The following is a 19,282-nucleotide window of genomic DNA, read 5'->3' as shown; positions in this document are numbered from 1 at the left end:
TCTGTTTAATCAGTTTTCTGTTTGACGTTTAGTCAGCTGTGTAAAAACCAAGGAGGAACCCACCCGGGGGATTAATAAAGTTTCATTTTATCTAATCTAATCTAATAACTTTAATCTCAGCCAAACTGATTTACTCACGAACAAACAAAACACTGAAAAAAGCCCAACAATAACATTTTTAGGTTGTCTAAGTGACTTATATATTATGTTTAACCCGAGTAGCGAAAGTCCGCGGTGATCTGAAAATGATGTGCCGGGAGTTGTGCCGTTCTCGGCGGCTTCAGTGACCCTCGAGTTCCCGGCTAGCTATCAAGCTGGTGGGTAGCAGACGTCTCCGAAAACGTCGAAGCACTTTTGCAAATATGCGATATCTTGATAAACCAAGCAGATATTTGATGTTTACACAGCTACTTTCTCGCCTGAAAATATGTTAAAAGTTTATTTTGTGACCCAGAAAGATTAGTATGAGTAATTTTAAAACTTAGTAGCGGCCGCCATTGTTGGAAACTGGAGTTTGGCTGGGCCGCGTTATGAATTCTGGGATATGGTAGGCCACGAAGGACACACCTGACCCATCCTTCAAATTCGGGGAAAAGGAGGACGCATTTGTCGGCTGCATTCGGAGGAGTCTACAAATTTGGACAGCCTTCGGCGCGTCGCTGTGACATAATCGGTCTACAAATGTGGCCTCAGGAGGATGCAGCCCATGAATTTGGACACGACCCATGACAAGTATCGCTAGCTAGCCATTAGCAACTTGTTACAACTTTCCCGGCCAACCAGACATTTCTCTTCTTCATTTTCGTTAAGACGAAATTAATTTCTTAAAATTTCCATGGTTTAATGAAGTACCCAAACACTGACAGCGAATTAATGAAATAAATAACAAAGAAGACTGAAGGAATAAAACACGTTTCTACCAGCCTAGCTAAGGCGAGCGCAGAGGCGAGCGGTGGCCTAAAGCTGCACATCTAAACATATCTACAGTAACATGACGAATAAATCATGGAAATAATGATATCTACTGTATCGTCTAAACATAAAGAATCATCTCATGATAATTGGAGAGTGTTTTTTACTCTGTATCATGGATGAAAGCAGATTTTTTTTCCTACAGTAACACGAAGGCACGGCTGTCTTACCTTTGTGAAGACAAAAAGATCGACATCCGGGTGTGCGACGTATATAAGGACGCTGGGGAAGGACGTTACGTTTACGTTAAGTTTACGTTAAGTTTACAAGATGTGATGGTACTTGTAGTCCAAATAATGATCTTCTGTTGCTCTAGCCCCTTTTCCATAAATACCTCCTCGGATCAACTCAGTTCGGTTTGCCTCAGTTTTCAGGGTTTTCCATTTGGTCATAGTACCTGGTACCAGATACTTTTTTAGTACCTGCTCGGCCACAGTTCCAAGCGATCCGAGAAGGTCCTACATTGTGATACTCGATGATTCATGAGAGCATTTTGTTCACAAATATCAACACCGCCATTTCCGAAACCCGGAAAAGAGGGAAATGGCTACAAAAAACAATCCCGTGTTCCCCGATTCTGACGAAAAGGCACAGACAGAACAACAAGTATATTCTTGCCTCGACGTCCGCCTTTGTTGTAGCATTCATGTTGCATGTTAATTGCATTGTGGGGCGCTCGGATGCCACACCACCCGCTGCTTCTTGGACCAAACCTGTTGGTCCCTCTCTGCTGCATGCCACAGACTACATGCCAGTACCTGCCATGGTCTATATGCCGCTGCCTGCCACCACGCCGGAGTGGATTCCACCTGCCAAGGGTATCCCAAGGGTCTCCATCTCAATTGCTGCCAGCTACCAATGAATCCACGCTCCAGCAGGCCACCTGCCAATCGCTGCAAGCCACCAACTAAGCCACCTGAAGGATTCTGTTGTCGGTTTCCAGTGCTGTTACCCAATAGTCTTCGCTGTAATGGTTGAACCCTAGGCCTGCTTTGCCTGCTTTGTCGTCTTCCAGATCACCATCATGTCCAATGCTGGCCATGCGACTGGCCTCCCAAACTGGTGTCTCTTCTAACAGTCTTGATGACTAGCCTTAGGTCTAGCCTTACTCTTATCCTCCACCTGGAGCAAAACAAATTATCATCTAAAAAAGTGACAAAGAAAAAGTGGCATGTCTTTGATCAATATTAAAAAAATTGTATGGCACCACAGGTCTGCCTCTTGGTCTCAGTGGTCTTGGTCTTTTTCTTATATATAGCCCTGCGAGCAGACCAGCAGTAGCGACCGATGCCCCGGGTCAGAACCGGGTTCTGGCTCCTGTTCTTCTTCTTTTTGGCAGCTTTGTCTCCCTCTGCCATCTGACACAAAGTAAAAAGAAGGTAGATGTTTGGTAGAGTCTCGGATGAGCAATGGTTTATTGCACCACAGTGATGTTATGGGATTAAGTTCCTAGGTTTATTATTCTTCTAACACTGGTTTTTAGCAGCAGGACTCCAGCACCAACTACAGCAGAATAGCAATGTTTCAAGATCTCAAACTCTAAGCTGTAGTGCTGCTGGTCTAAGCACCAGTAAATTCCAAGAAACTATAACATACTATGACCCAGTGTTTTCTAGTTTGTGGAGTTTGTTGCTTAATATTGAAAACTTTTCTGTTCTTCCAAGGTTCATGATAACTTTTAAGTCTTTTAATAAGTATGTTTGAGTTAGTCTTCAGTTCCTTGTGATTTTTAAGTTTCTCTCCCTTAGTGTCTCGTCTCTTCCTGTCAGTCTTGTTTTCACATTTGTTTGTTTGTTTTTTCATCTCAGTGATTGGTGGTTCTTTTGTGTCTATTTAGTGTCAATCACGTCCCCATGTCTGTTTCTCCCCTGGCCCCAGTGTCAAGCCTGTGTGTCTTAGTCTACATCTCAGTGTGTTTCGTTTTTATTTTAACAGTGTCTCGTCCTGTGTTCTGCATGTTCAGTTTTGCTTCCCCTGTCTTATTATGTGTGATTTGTTCCTCCTGTGTTCCCACCTGTCGCCCATCCTTTCGTTGTCCTGTCTGTATTTAAATCCTCAATCTCCCTCTGCTCATTGCTCATTTTTGTATCACAGCACGAAAGCTGCCTCTTTTGTTTTATTTCTCCCGCCTCTGAGTCCTGCGCTTGGATCCTACCCTTGCCTGCCACATAGTCTACTATGACAATAAGGAAGTAAACACACTTTAACTGAAATATACCAAAAGTCCAAACGGTTCTGATAAAGTGGGGACATTGCTGTGACTTATAAAGCGTCTGCTTAATTTTATTTTTTCTCTAAATAGGGTTCAAAACATGCTGTTGTAGCTTAAATCACTAGAGTTTATTAGCAAGGACCTGACTTTATTATTATTTTAGTTAAACATTTCTATTCCTCTTGTGGCTGAATTTGGCTTCAGTGTTTGTAAGTCAGTGTCCAGCAGCAGTCAGTACTCAGTTTGAATATTGCTGTAAATTGATATGGATCAGTTTATACCTTTTATACCTTTTTATATCAATTATGGATCCCTAACCTGCTCTTATAATAATTATCATAAGATTATATTTTTCTTTTTTCCTGTGAATATAATTCTAGTTGAGTGGTGAGGAAGAAAAGAGAGATGTTGTAGAAGAACAAGAAGAAGGAGAGAGCAGGTAGTAAAGTTAGGTGAAAAATATTTTTCACAAACTAATTCTTTGTGTATTTCAACGATGCTCAGTAGCAAAAAAAAAAAGAAAAGTCAGTGGACGTTGTAAACAGAGCATGTTGATATAAACAAAGGCATTTTTCACTCTAAACATGTCTCATAAAGGATGGCTGCCATTACATTGATATGACGGACTACAAATCTGTCTCCACTAGTGAAATTGGGGTACATGATGCTGTGTTCTGAGACTGCATACTAAAGGGAGGGTTTGTATAAATTCAAAAACTTTAATAAAAAGCAACTCTATTACCAGTTTGCTTCATGTACAGGTCTATAGACTGGTGATTGTCCAGTGTCCATGATTCAATAGCTTGCAGAATCTCCTTTAACAGTAATAATTTGAAATAATCTTCTTTTAAGTATGACATATTTAATTCCCTTTCATACTCCCGCACCAGTTGAAGGGTGTTCCTCCCAAAATGTACGGCAATATGTCTGTGAAGGTTCTCAGTCATCCAGGTCAGAACTGAAGAAGCTTCTCAGATGAGAGGTGAAACGTCTTCAAGTAACTTAAAGAAGTCCAGACGCTTTTCTTTGCAAGCTCCTTTGACTATGACATATTTAGTCTCCCGTGTCAGATACCTGTGGAAAAAAAGTTCTCTACCCTTCTTTAATTTATCACTTAACTTCATTGAATGCACAGCCCTATTAATTCAGTCTGGTTGACATATGGACTTTTACTGAACCATTCCAACAACTTGATTTTTTCTGCCAGTCTGTTGTAGTTTGTCCTGTTGCATGAACCGGTTTCAGTGTGAAGGCTTCACATCTGACAGTAGACTCTATTCTGTGCCCCTTCCAGATGGCCAAACTCCTTACCCTATCTCTAAGGGAGAGGCTTTCAGATGCCACCTTTCAGATGAAGCTTCCGCTCTCATTCTTTCGGTCACTACCTACAGCTCATGACCATAGGTGAGGGTAGGGACATAAATCCCTTGACCAATGTTCCCTCTAAGCCACAATTGCGCACTGCTGGCACGGTCTCTGCGCACAGAAAATCTGCGTTGCGCACAAAAAAAAAATCTAACCTGAATTGAAATTAAAATAAATACGTTAACAATTCATTGTTTTGCAGTGTTAGTCAGTAAGTGACTGGCTGCTCCAGTATGGGATTAGAACGATGCCACTTTATCCCGTAGTCCAGCCAATGATGCGATTCACATTCGTATATACACAGCTAATCAACGTCGTTGACAGGCTATGACAGCGCCCTTATGTGCCGACACCGTTGTTTTATCTAGCAAAGCGGCGTGGCTGATGTGGAGTGAAGCCACGTTAATGACAACGTGTACAACCATTGGAGATGTGAGCAGGACAGATGAACAATTGACGGAAAAAGTGTGGACTTTATACCAGTTTTTAAATAGGCCACGTAAAACCAGAGTTATGATAAAAATATATGTAATGTTTGGTTTTCTTCCTGAATACTATCGTTGTTTATATTTACTGCAAGAAGAAACAGTAAAAACGGCGTTTTATAAGGAAAACGCTCGAAAGCACTCTCTGCCTGTGAGCAAAAACACTGTAAGTGGGCTAAAGCAGTTAATTAAAAGTAGTCTAACTTAAATGTAAATGCTGTAATTTGATTATTTTAATAAACCATGTGACTTGGATGTATTTGATGCTGGCGTGACCACAGTGTACACGTCTGCTGTTGCTCACAGTGGTCCAAGGGACCGCTCAGGGAGTTTGTGTGTTCGCTCAGACACATGACAAATTAGAGGGAACATTGCCCTTGACACCAACTAACCAAAAAAAAATCATATAGAATATTTTATTCAAGAGCTGGAAAATGGGTTTGAAAAAAAGTTGCAGCTGCAATAAAAGACTGATCATGAAAACACATTTTTTTAATTTGAGATTCTCTGACACAGAAGTACAAAATCAGTTTTTGCTGGAGCCATCACAGGTAATTTTCTAGCATTAAAACTTAACATGTTCTCAATCTCTCTGCTATTAAGGCAAATTCCAGTTCCATCAAGTCTCACTCTGTCCTATCACAAACTTCACTGTTATTATATGCTACACACTGTACCATCATTTTAGGCACGTGCTTGAAAAGTCTTTTGCACTTTTGTGAAACAGGAACAGGCATGTCAGTGAGCAATGAGCACTCAGTCTTTACTGGACTTCCAAGCCAACTCAAGACTGAAACATTTAGCGCACATGTTCTGATGTGAAAATGTGGAAAAATATCCCTTTTACAATGTATCATCTGCATTTTATTTAGAATTAGCGGACTGTGTGATTGAGTGTAGGTCATTCTTCTGCAGGAAACCTAAGCTGGCAGGTTCTTCTCTCAGCATTTTTCAATGATGATGGCGATACCCTGACCACCGCCAATACAGGCAGACCCGATGGCATACTTGCCTCCTCGCCGCCTGTCAGAAAGTAAATAATTATTCAAAGTCACTTTAAATAATGTGCAGAACCCTTCTCATTATATAAGATAGCGTGCACCATTAAATGACTACGCTACCTGAGCTCATGCACCAGGTGAGCAGTGATGCGAGCTCCAGAAGCACCGAGAGGATGTCCAATGGCAATAGCTCCACCGTTAACATTGCTTTTCTCCGGGTCGAGTCCTAGAGCCTTGGAAACAGCCAGATACTGAGGAGCAAAAGCCTCATTGACCTGTGCAAAACAACAAAAACACCTGAGTATTCACTTCCTAAATAAATCACAAACACCATAAATCACAACAGGCTGGTTGCTATGTTATATTTTAAAAAAGCAACTTTCAAGTATTCAAGTATTAAAAAATATGAATATTAAATTATTAAAGTAATATTTGAGTATTAAAAAATAATAATTAGTTTAAATGATGTTAGTTTGTCCAATGAATTTCAAGCCTCTGAAAGTGTGGGATTATGTGGGGTTTTATAGCTCAATGTCTAATGTCAACATTTAATCACAACTTAATGGTTTGATTTCAAATCCATTGTACAAAGGCAAAACTACAAAGAATATGTGACTGCCCAAATACATACGGGCCTAACTGTTTTTATGTAAATTTTACTCATAATAGTGGTTTATATATTTGCCTAACAAATGAAAGATTCTGGTTCAAACCCAGGAAGAGACACAAATCAAACGTGCTGGTGACCTCTTGTCAATAAGGAAGCAGGCAAAAACAGCTGTGTGCACTTTCACCAACATATTATTTTCAGTTTCCTTAATTAATTATAATGGAGTATTTTTAAGTTGTTGCATTACTGCTTTGTATATGACAAAAAAAGCATGTAAGTATTTGTTTCACTGTATGGGAACAAACCTCCGCAAGATCCATGTCTTTGAGAGTCAGACCAGCTTTCTTAAGTGCTCCCGTGATTGCTGGAACAGGACCTAAAATAAATAAAGTAAAAAGAAAGGTTAGGTAATCATTACTTTTAATCCAAAGGTGCCCAGATTATACCTTTAAGAGAGCAGTGTTGCTAACCTATTCCCATAATGCTTGGGTCACAGCCTGACACGTGATAGGCCACAATTCTGGCCAGAGGAGTGAGCTTGTGTTCCTTCAGAGCATCCTCACTTGAAATCACCAAAGCAGCAGCACCATCAGATACACCCTGGGGACAGAAATAATAGGTACAATCAGGAAAGAGGAGGAGGTTGGATAAAATTTATAATGAACTATATTTAAATGTATTTTAAGTGTGAGTGTACAAAAACATGCTGGAGTGATATCACACAATAGCAATAAGGGACTCGAATGCATAAAAAAATAAAAAATAAAAAAAAAATAAAAAAAAAAGGTGGTCTGTTTTTCCCAGTGACCACGGACCGTCTGACTTAGACTAAGAAAACCCGATCATGTCAGATTGTTGAGAACAGTCGGCACCTCTAGCATAAACTCACTGAAGCGTTAGCAGCAGTAACGGTTCCTCCCTTCTTAAAGACAGGAGGTAGTTTGGCCATCTGTTCCAGAGTGGTCTGAGGCCGAGGGTGCTCATCATGAGTCATGGGCACTTTGCCTTTCTTAGCTTTCACCTCAATGGGAGCAATTTCTGCTGTGAAATAACCACCCTCATGAGCTGTAAACAGAAAGCAGTAAAAGCTTAGAGTTTAAAACAGTAACTGAGTATGAGGGTGAATTAAAAGGCAGACCATGAAAAGATATCAAAAAACAGGGTCTGCCTTACCTGCCTTCCACCTTTGTTGAGTCTGATGTGCGTAGTTGTCACAGTCCTCTCGGGTGATCTGGTATTTCTCTGCCAGGTTTTCTGCTGTGATGCCCATCGGGGTTTTAATATGCAGGTCAGTCAGGCCCGCCCACAAGGTATCCTCTAGCTGGTAGGCAGATGAAGGCAGGTTTAATACCAAATCATTGTAGTTATGGTGATGTACATTTATATCAAGTGTTCACAGATCTGATCTACCAACCTTTAGATCGACGCCAAACTTCGTACCAAATCGTATGTTACGGACAGCATAGGGAGCCTGGCTCATACTCTCTGAACCTCCACACAGGACCACCTCTGAATCCCTGAGACAAATCTCCTACAAACACAAAGGGGAACAGATTTTTTGTTTTTGGAGCAGCAGAAAAAGAGTAAGATACATAATGATCATTTTACTGATAGTTTTGTGGTTTTTGCATACTGCTGACTTAAAAATATCAGTTCGGTTACTTTCCCTAACATACATGACAGGAAAACATCAGAAACTTGTAATCTTCTTTTTTATTTGGGAAGATACAGTACAGAATGAAAATAAATCGGCAAATAATTCATCCAATGAATTACAGTTGTCATAGTGCAGCACTGGGTTGTTGTGTTTCGGTCATTTCTGTCTTTCTCTGGTCTTGGATGGGTTATGCAGGCTGTGCCCTATGGGTAGAGCATGGGTTCCTGCTGCTCACTGAGCACACCAGTGGCTCATTAGTCTCATCAGTGGCTTGTATTTAAGGGGCTTCCCTAAGCTTGCTCACCTGCTACCTTCAAACAAGCATTCACCACAAGGATTCCTTTCCATCTCGCGTTACCTGCCTGTCCACAACCAGTGCCCCACCCTCCAACCTCATTTATCTCTACTCCTAGTAAGAAACTTATAGATTCCTGGAGTTATCATAAAACCGGGCTGATGTGAAACCACCTCTTACATTTTTCTTTATCTTACTCACTCACTCTTCTCTTTACAGAGAAGCTGCAGAGCTTCTTTTCCCTGCAAAAAGTAGTACTCTCATTAAGTATTTCTCTTCCTTAGTTTGAATGTGCTGTACTGAGGATCTCACTAACTCACCACGTCAACCAGCACTCAAATGTTTGTGGATTTTACTCCAAAATAGTTTTGAAGTTCTGGACATTCCCAAAGGAAATGGTAATGATAAGCTACTGATGATCCACCAACCCTCCAACAATTTGTTCCTACACCTTAATGTCTTTCTGTAATTAAAAAAACTTTGCATTTTTCCACCCAAATTCCGTCCACATACGTGAAACTGCAGTTTTCCACTCTGACCTTTCCATTCTTCTGCAGATACTATTTTGGCTTCACTTTCCCGTTTGTCTTCGTAGTGTCACTGTTATTACTTTTTAAAGTTTGTATGTTGATAGGAAAACATTCAATACACTGTTTTCTGCTTTGGCTAATTCCTCTTTTATGGGTCTGATAGATTTATTTTCGTTAGTTTAGTGCTTACATGAGCGCCATTAATGATGGACTGGAAACCAGATCCACACAGTCTGTTCACAGTGAGAGCGGGCACTGGGATGGGTACGCCACACCTCAGACCCACATGACGAGCAATGTAGGGTGCATCAGCTGAGCTCTGAACGTAGGGAAATGGATCAGAAACAAAATGTAAGATACAGTAGTCAGATCATTTATAATGAATCCTTTCAGTGTTGTATGTGTGATCAGTACCTGCATGACATTTCCCATGATGATGCTGTTTACAAGCTCTGGGACCACACCCCCTGCAGCGAGGGCAGCTTTGGCTGCATGTTCAGCCAAGTCTGTTGCACTGTGATCCTTCAGTACTCCACCATAGGTACCAAATGGAGTGCGCTTGGCAGCTACAATAAATACACCTAGGAAAAAAGAGCATTTTAGTTTGGAGTTAACACCACCCACCACTGAGCTACAGCCAGATTGTAGCGCGAACAGAGAGAGAAGATTTGTGAAGGGATAATTAGCACTAAAGCGACATGATTTACAGGGTGTTGAAATAAAGCTGCGTCTGATTTCTTGTTTTCAATTCTTTGTTGATGTATTCAAGTTAAAGTTCCTGTTTAGGTTTTCTCCTATAGTGTTTCTGTTTTTTATTTCCTAACAGTGACTTTGATTTATTGCTTCATTGCTGTGTATGGTTTTGTTATTTGTATTTTCTGATGTTTGGTTTTATGATGAGTACATGTAGCCATGGTCTTCCCTGTGTTTCTATTTGCTGCTTCCCTCTGTCTCATTCCGGTCACCTTTGTTTACTTGTCTTGTTCAGCTTATTAAATGTTAGTATGGCCCTCTCGGTTACTTCCTATTTTACTTTAAAGGGTTATTTTCTTTCATGTTGCGAGTCATTTTTTCATCCTGTCTGCTGTCCCCTGATTCCCCTCATTGTTTTCACCTGCTGGTGATTGTGTTCGCCTTTGTTCCGCTCCCGCATGTTTCTCATTAGTGCTCTCATTCTGTGTATATATAGCTTTGTACTTCTTTTGTCCAATCTGTTTAAGTTGCTTTGTACAGAGGCCTGAGGCCTGTATAGAAAAGTAGGAGTTTGTCTTACCTGGTTAATGTCAAGGTTTTTTGTGTTATAACGGTGGATCAAGATGTTAGGTTTTGTGCAGGGAACTAAATGTGCTCTGGTGCAGGTTATGTTCCATGATAAAGATCAACAGGTGCTACCTAGTGACAAAATAATTCTCCATAAAAAAAATAGTGTCATCATTCCTGAAACCTGGTCCTTCTGTTTCAATCAATCAATCAATCAATCAATCAATCAATCAATCAAGGCTTTATTCGCCACGTGCAGGTTGCCCTGCAGTGAAATGGGACCCCCCCCGACCTTACACACACAACACAGACATCACATGGGGATACAGGTCGGAGAATCGGTAGCGTTACAGAAAAAACACTGAAATATACACTACAATGGGAAAGTACAAGAGGAAAAAAGAGACCTCTACTCATGCTGGGCTCCTGGGAGGACAGCATGAGAAGAGGAAACAAAAAAACTCCTCTGCACATAGATGTCCACAGCACAACATTATGGAACACGTGGCAAGCCACAGGGTCGGGTGGGGGGTGAGGAGTAATCCGAAGCAAACAGAATCAGAATACTTTATTAATCCCTGGGGGAAAACACAGCAGCCATCCTGCCTAGTGCTACCATTCCAGCGCGGGGTCAGACCCACCGTGTTCCCAGGAGGGAACAAGCATCGAAGGCGTTTGGAAAGGGAGGGGGGATGAGTGTGTGCATATCAGTGTATATGTATGTGTGCGCGTGTCCAAAGTTCAGCTGAGACAGTGTCCTTCACCCTGCAGGCTAAGTAAACAGTCTACCAGCCAACCCAGGTGGCCTTGCATAGAATGGGAAGAACAGTCTAAACACAGTCGTTATCAGGGTGTTGTTGTTCAGCTCCAGCCTTGAGACCGCAGCTGGCGTCAAAGGGGTCTCCGCATGAAGTGATGGTGGTTTTTACTTTAGTACGAACAACTCATATGAATTTCAAAGCTGTTCTAACAGTCCAACACTGGTCTCTCAATCTCCCGTTGGAGAGCCGTGAGCTTCTCCAAGATGTGATCCATTTCCATGTGGATCAGTAAGAAATATAAATTATTAGACGCAACTTTGTTATTTCTTCATGTTGGCTGCTGGTAACTTATTCTTGCTTGTAGAACATTTGTTTTATAGTAATGAATGATTCTAAAACAGTTCGCCTATTTGTCGCCTACTTGCTAAGTGCATTTCAAATTTGTATCTAGAGAAAGCCTACGTTTGAATTCTGTTTCTTTCATTTTAACTTGCTCTCAGACTAAATGCCTCTGAAGCAGCAGCTGAAAGAAAATCTAAAACTGTCTCTGAAACATTAATTCAAGCTAATATTTACTTACTACAGCTGGAGCCCGGGTGAGGTTTTAACAGTCTGAGAGCAAGTAAAGAGTAAATTTAAACAGAATTCAAATTTGGAATAAACTGAAACTCGGAATTTAGACCCATCTGCACACAGGGATCTGAGAAATCTTCCAGGAATAGTGATGCCATTTCACTTCATACCTGTCCTCTAATCTGAAGTAGGTTTTCAGGAGCTACTTTGGCAATTCTTTGTTTTTCTTTTTTTCTTTTTTTAAATTCCCCGTTTCTGCATTTGGGGCCTGATTGATAATCTGCCAAAAATTGACCTGAAAGTCACAGCAAGATTTTTGAGAGGAAAAAAAATTGGTTTAAAGTTCACAGTACCTTAATAGGAATGATCTCTATTTTGAAATGCTGCACTGAGGGACCTTTTTCAGTTTTAGAGGGACACTGAACTATCGACTAATGTCTGCTACGTGTCATGAAACACAGGATGCTTTGACCTGGAATTGAGTTTGCAAATATTATAGTAACACCTGACGCATACAGCTGGAGTCTGTTTAATGTTGAGTAATATGTTCCCTCCACTCTGAATGGGGGCACTGGACCAAACTCACAGAAGAGCACAGAGATTTGTGAATCAATAAAACTGTATTTATTTATAAATCCACTATAAAACTTTTCTGACTAGTCATTTTGTTTACATTTTTTAAATTGATAGGTTTAAGCAGAAAAGTTAAACATAAACTAAACGTAATGAATTTGCAACAGAAAGTATTAAAGAGGACTGCATAAGTGATTCATTAGACAACAGTAGTGACAAGCTGTTGAAACTCTTTGGTTATCAATACTTTTGTGGATAATTACTTAGTGTTTAAACGGAATAATAACTCAAGGGGGTGACTGAATGGCTGTGCATGTAAGATGGGGAAAAAAAATGTTGGGAGCTGCTGATATGATGCATATAAAATGGCTCAATGACCAGTAATCCAAAGTCCTTATAGATAATTTCTTTAAACATTTACTCCATATTCATAATGTAATTGCCATATGAAGAAAAACTCAAATTAAATACTGTTACCCAACTTTTTTGATGTTCTGTCCTCGATCATATATAAACACATAATATGGAAAAAATATGAATAGCAAAATCAGGAAACACAATAATGCAAATTAACTAATGTATGAGGCACATACAATGTATATTTGTAATCTATTAAACATATAATTAAAACAGATTTAAAGCACGGTTTCACCTTCGCTTAAGTAAATGCATCACAGCATATGCTATAGCATATACTTATAGCTGCAATATTCGCACACATGAATATTACAGCTGAAAGCTGTAATTTTCTAAACCAAAAAAAGTGTGGGCATAACAAAAGCAAACTGGTGTCCTCAAAGTTGTGAAAGGTTTCTGATTAAATGTTCAAATACATATTTACAGCTTTGAGTTGAGTAGCAGCAAGGAGCAGCTGTTTAAATAATACTGCCACCATCTTGTCACCTTTCGCCTACATTGCAGTGAAATTATGTGGAAAGGAGACTTCTTTGCATATAAAATGAATAAAAAGGTCGATTTTTAAAGCGCTGTTGCACAGCAGTGTGACCCAGATACTTTCAAACGCCCCATCAGAAAATCCCGTCCCAGCAGTCTTACTGCTGAAATGAAATGAATGGTGTTTGTTTACCTCTGAGAAGTGCCATGGCGCAGACTCAACAATCCAGCGATGACCGGATCAAAGTTTTAGGCTGATATCTCGCTGCGTGGAGCATATAAAAGCCTCGGACCACTGTGACCTTTCCCCCAAATACTGCAGCCCGGTAACGTTTTACTCCTGCATGAAGATTCAACAAAACATCTACACATAAATATCTACACAACGCAATGTTACTAATTTTTTTTACTGTTTATCTTATTGTTTTATTAATTAATATATTAACGGATTATAATATATCCAATATCTGTCTTTGATTTTATTTCCAGGATTTTTAAATAAGCGAAAGTGCGCATGTTGAACTGTGCTCCCGCTTGTTTGAAACGTCATCTTTCAGCGACGTGTGTGGGGGGGCTGTCACTCCAGGGGACGACATGTGAATTTTTGTTGTCCTGGACCCAAAACTGAGTTAAAGGAGGAAACAGAAACGTAATTAAAACATGTCTTTGGCTCTTTCGCGATGTCTTTGCAGGGTTTTATCGCGGCAGGCCATGCCGTCGAGGTGAGTGATTGATGTACGATGTGAACGAAGTGCGTTAGCTGCGTGGAGCTAATATAGCTAAGGTTATTCGGTGCTTTAATGGAGAAGAAGTGTGCTTATAGCGATTTTCAATAACAAGGGTGATGAGCAGAGCTGTTGTGACTACAGAGGGATGTAGTTGTTGAGAGTATGGTTTCATGCTGGGAAAGAGTACAGATGCGATGTTTGCTTTGAGACTGTTGATGGAGAAGTATAGAGAAGGTCAGAAGGAGTTGAACTGTGCACTTGTGCATCTAGATAAAGCATATGATGGGGTGCCAAGAGAAGTATGAGGGTGGTGCAGGACATGCATGAGGACAGAGAAGCAGTGGTGAAGTGTGCGGTAGGAGTGACAGATGGGTTCGACCTGGATCAGCATCAGGGATCTGCTCTGTGCCCCTTCTTGTTTGCAATGAAGATGGACAGATTAGGTCAGTGAGTAGTCTCTGTGGACCATAATATTTGCAGACGATATTGTGATCTGTACCAAAAGTAGAGAGCAGGTGAAAGAGAGCCTGGAGAGGTGACTGTATGCTTTGATAGATGAGAAATGAAAGTCAAAAGCAAGACAGAACACGTGAGAGGCAGACAGCTGTGCTCGTGATGCTGAAAGGAGCCAAAAATTGTGACGGTGGATGGTTAAATACCTGGGGTTAAACATCTAAAGCAAATGACAGTGCACAAAATAAAGATAAAGAAGAAGACAGTGCAGGCAGAGTGGCGATGAGCATCAGGGGTGATTTGTGACAGAAGTGAAAGGGAAAGTTTACAAGATGGTAGTTAGAGGGTGGCACCAATAAAAAGACAGGCGACTGAGCCGAAGGTGGCAGAGATGAAGATGTTAAGATTTTTACTGGGAGTAAAAAAAAAAGTAGCACTCTTAAGACTGTCTTCTTCAAAGAATATACAAACTTGAGAGAAATGAGAACTTGAGAAATGACCTGTACTCTATTTTGCAGCTCTCTGTACGGAGAACATCACCATCTTGTACAGAGTCCTTGGTTTGCACCAGTGATGACCCTGAAGACATCTGCTCCACTGAGGTATGATTCAGGCTCAGGCTCACAAACCAAGTCATGACCGAGGTTTACCACAATTGTCATTTCATCAATATTTTAAATTGAACAACTTAGTCCACCAATATTATGGTGGTTCGTGGTGCTAACAGTATTTCTCAGCAACCTCTATTTTGTGGCTGAATATATTAACATAGAGGTTTGATCTGTGTTATTCAAGAGCTGAGCCAAAAAAGAAGAAGAAAGTGGACCCGAGAAGGGAACAGATGTTGAGAGAGCGTCTGAAAAAGAAGCTGAAGAAACTGGAGAAAGTTCCACCAGAGCTTATCCCCATAGAGGACTTCATCACTCCAACCAAATGCTTGGATGAAACAAGGTGGAGCTCATTTCAGTCTATGTGCATAAATGTCGTTTGAAATAATGAGGTCAAATTTGTATTGAAACATTAATGTATAGTGCTCAGTGTGATAACACACATTCAAATTTCTTCTTGTCAGCAAATGAACTAAAGCTACTGGGCAGGTATGGATCATCAGAAGCATGCAGAGGCATTTTTTAAGACCAATGGATGGGAAAAGAAATGTGTTTTTATTCCTAAATAAACAGGCAACAGATCAAGCAGCTCTATAAGTCCAAGGTGTAAAATTAATGTGTCGTGGCTCAGCCCACGGCATCCTTTGAGAACGCTGTCCTCCACAGCCAATGAAGAAAATCTGAGCTGATGTCAACTCTGTTTTCCACATCAGAGTTAAGAACTATTTTAATATCATGTGTTAAAATCAGCTTTGTTGGATCACACAAACAAATGGAAAAAAAAGAAAGTCAAAAGCACTTATTGTGTGCTTTTTTGAATTTTTATTATTCATGACATCTCACTGGTCAAGAATGGATTTGACAATAATGCCCCAGGAGTGTTAACACAAACATTATTTATGTCAAGATAATGTAAATACTACTATACTACAATTCTACAAGTCTCATTTAACCCATCAGACGCAGTTTTATCTACCCCGAAGCATTTTTCAACATTCGTACACACTCCAATAGGTGCATTAGGGGCAATTTGCCAAGAACATTTTGCTGGCAGGAGGAATCACAGACTTCTTTGCCTGCTTTGCCAGATGACCAGTTCGACCACCTCAGCCACAGCTCATTTTCGCAGAGAAATTGCCTTTGCAAAAGGTGGCTGAAGTTCTGAGACGTGATTATTATCTGATGTGTTGTTGGTTTTATCAGTCTTTTTGCAGTGAAGCTCTGGGACATTAAAACAGCTTTGAAACTTTTAAATTGCTCATTTGAATACCTTTCTTGGATATAGGGCTTTTAAGTCCTTTAAATTGATGTTCATAATTCTCTGTCTAAGGGAACGCACTGCTCCAAGGCTGTCATTTGAAGAAAGTGAGGGTCGAGCCCTGCTGCTGAAGGAGTGGTGTCGATACAAACAGGTTACCACTTACCTATCGCACCTGCGTCACTAAAGCTTTTATGGAAAATGTTACATCTGACCCCGGCTCTACATCTCATGCACTTAGTGGGTTGTATCTGTCTGCTGTTCTTGCAGAAGCAGCACATGGCTGAAGTGGAAGCTGTTGAACTGGCTTTGGAAGCACAGAGGGAGGCACTGGAGGAGCTGAAGCTGGAGTCCGAGGAGCTGTACCGGGCAGCGCTGAAGCCTGACCCGCTTCTTATTCCCTTTGTTCACGAAGGTCCCACATATACGCCAGCAATACCCAATTATGACGCCCCTGATGGGAAATACAACGATATCACTAAAGTTTACACACAGTGATAAATGAGGAATAGCTGTGTGTAGTTTAGTGTGTCTGTTATTCACTAAGCAAAAATGCAGCTTTTAAGCACACTGTGTCTTTATTCCTTCATTGTCATTCATTGTGTGAGAGTTACAGTGAGTTTGTGTCACGTTAATATTTGTCTATAATAATGGAATAAATCTTTTTATTGATCTAGTTTTCAGAATCTTTTTGAACATGTCATGTTATAAGGCAGAAAACTGCTACACAACTCTGAATTCTGTCATCTCGATTTTTCAGTAGGATTAAACATCCCATATACCTACATCATTAACCTTTCTTAAAGTCAATTCATTTGCTGAGCAGCTGACAAATACAGATAGGCCTACAGGTACCATGCAAACACCTGGCTCTTCACCTTTTTCAAGGAGAATGAAGCAGATCACTGATTACCTGTACTGACTATATATTCTGTCAACATAAGGATAATATAGAGCTAATTTTCTCTGAGTGCAGTCGGTCTTTGTGCTTAAGTTTACACAAGCTTTGCAGAATTAGTACCTATGAGACACCAGCCTGTCTGGAAATGGATCATATTTACTGATAAAACAGCTAATCCTTATCGCTGAACACTAGCTGCTGCCAGCATTGTTAGACATACTGTATATATCATTTTACATACAGCAGTTCTCTGAATACAACTGATGACATCTCGTGATCACGAGAATGTCCAGGCTCTTAAACTGAAACTAAGCATGTTGTCAAAACTCGATGTTCAGGAGTCCTGAGGCTTCTCCTGGTTCAGTGGCACGTGCCAGTCTCTAGGAGGCTCTTGCCTCAGCTGCCACACTGGAATGAAGTTTCTTTGCTCTGCCACTCTGATTTTCTCACTTCTCCGCAACGCCTCCTGCAAGACAGACAGAGTGAGTGTATTTATACAGCCTGGAGGGGATCACAGAGGTCACCCGTTTAGGACTTTAAAATTTTAATTTCTTGCTGTTCCACCTTAGCCTCGGTGCCTCTGTGTTTCTCCCACTCTCTGCAGTTATGGTAGTCCTCTTTCCACTGCTGGCAGGACGGCACGGTACCGTAAGTGTAGTAGTGGTGAAACCAGTTTTTTAAACTTTTGCAGTGTCTAAACTCGCTCCAGTAGTCTTCACATGCCCGGGGTGGCTGTGGTGACAAAGAAAACAAATAGAATAGAATAAACAGAATAAAATTTTAAACTTCTGTTGGGATTCTGGTGACTGACATCAGACACTTTGTTGGGTACGCCTGTCTAACTACTTGTTATTAATAAAATAATCAGCCAATCAACTGGCAGCAACTGAAAAGGAGGAAATATACAGTGAGGGGCAGTTCTCTAAGCAAAAATACCTTGTTGACGTCAAAGGAGAATAGCCACAATGACTCGAACTGACAGGAAATCAACAGTGACTATCAAAAGTACCACCAAGATATGCAGAAGACCATCTCTAAATTCACGGCAGGTCAAACCTTGAAGCAACAGAAGACCACACTGAGTGCCGCTCCCCAAGAACAGGAAACTGAGGCTACAGTTTGCACAGGTTCACCTATGCTGCGCAAAAGAGCACTGGAAAAACACTGCCTGATCTGATGAGTTCAAATTTCTGCAGCAACATTTGGCTGCTATGGTGAGCAGTTTATTGATGTTCGTCTCACATCTCTGTCAGCAGCAACTGTGTGATGCTGTCGTGCTAAACTGGAAATCTCTGATGAATGTTTTCAACACCTTGTTGAATCTGAGCCACGAAGTATTAACGCAGGTCCGAAGGCAAAGAGAGTCCAACCCAGTACAAGCATGACGTTCCCAATATAATGGCCGGTGAGTTTTAACCTGAGTCTCTGAAGTGTTCAACATTTAAACAGCGCCTCTCTGCGGTCGTATTAAGAATGGGCTGACCCTCAGTTTGGTCAGTGGCTGATTTGACTTTCCAACTACACACATGCTGTTTTCAAATTTGATCAGCAAGCCCAGATATTAGTGCATTTCGTGAATCAAAAAAAATATACGTCGCCTCCTCGGATCTTCTTTGTCTGACTTTTCTAGATGGTACAGAAGGGTACATTTGCGGTTTAGCATCTAAAGCTAATCACCTTGCGACCTACGTCATCAGGATTTGACTTTTATTATTTTGAGTCTTCTCATAAACAAGGCAAATCAAATTAACTAAGGAAAAGTTATCAGTAACGAAATTAATAACGTAATATCTGGTTTAATTACCCTCCATGCGATTTCTCCCACAGCCCTCTCCATCGCTAGCTGCGACAGCTTTAGCAACTGTACTCTTTCCGGTTTTAGTTTTCACAACAAAAGCCCTTGGCACATTTCTGTATCACTTATTTTGAAAATACACGAGGCCACAAAGCATCAAAACGAAAAAATGCGTGCATGGCTGAAGAACGTCATTGTGAATTTACAGTTTGTTTAAAGATATTCTGCTTTTACTGGAACTAAAAGTATAAATTATTTGGAACAATATTTTTTATGAAACAATTGAAATGTTGGTTTTCTCAACTCTGAATTTGTAGGTACTATTGCTGATTGAGAGTTCAATCATTCCTT

General features: G+C 40.6%; 3 protein-coding genes across 3 annotated transcripts; 1 reads left to right on the top strand and 2 right to left on the bottom strand.

Moving 5' to 3' along the window:
- Positions 1–5,502: 5,502 nt before the first annotated feature.
- On the bottom strand, positions 5,503–13,531 carry acaa2 (acetyl-CoA acyltransferase 2). The gene is made up of 10 exons (XM_084947513.1): positions 13,382–13,531; positions 9,542–9,708; positions 9,318–9,446; positions 8,060–8,176; positions 7,819–7,966; positions 7,535–7,710; positions 7,116–7,245; positions 6,951–7,021; positions 6,156–6,310; positions 5,503–6,057 (listed from the first exon to the last, which is right to left on the bottom strand). The coding sequence occupies exons 1-10, from the start codon at positions 13,395–13,397 to the stop codon at positions 5,976–5,978; spliced, it is 1,191 nt and encodes a 396-aa protein (XP_084803639.1). The 5' UTR covers positions 13,398–13,531; the 3' UTR covers positions 5,503–5,975.
- Positions 13,532–13,730: 199 nt separating this feature from the next.
- Positions 13,731–16,911, top strand: mrpl40 (mitochondrial ribosomal protein L40). The gene is made up of 5 exons (XM_084947518.1): positions 13,731–13,910; positions 14,888–14,971; positions 15,165–15,320; positions 16,308–16,389; positions 16,506–16,911. The coding sequence occupies exons 1-5, from the start codon at positions 13,849–13,851 to the stop codon at positions 16,731–16,733; spliced, it is 612 nt and encodes a 203-aa protein (XP_084803644.1). The 5' UTR covers positions 13,731–13,848; the 3' UTR covers positions 16,734–16,911.
- c12h22orf39 (chromosome 12 C22orf39 homolog) lies at positions 16,795–19,045 on the bottom strand. The gene is made up of 3 exons (XM_084947519.1): positions 18,941–19,045; positions 17,701–17,868; positions 16,795–17,602 (listed from the first exon to the last, which is right to left on the bottom strand). The coding sequence occupies exons 1-3, from the start codon at positions 18,971–18,973 to the stop codon at positions 17,471–17,473; spliced, it is 333 nt and encodes a 110-aa protein (XP_084803645.1). The 5' UTR covers positions 18,974–19,045; the 3' UTR covers positions 16,795–17,470.
- Between the last annotated feature and the right edge of the window lie 237 nt (positions 19,046–19,282).

This window comes from Perissodus microlepis, chromosome 12 (assembly GCF_051167445.1).
Source record: "Perissodus microlepis isolate ML-2025 ecotype Zambia chromosome 12, ASM5116744v1, whole genome shotgun sequence".
Classification (NCBI taxonomy): domain Eukaryota; kingdom Metazoa; phylum Chordata; class Actinopteri; order Cichliformes; family Cichlidae; genus Perissodus; species Perissodus microlepis.
This window is presented reverse-complemented; position numbering and strand designations above follow the sequence as displayed.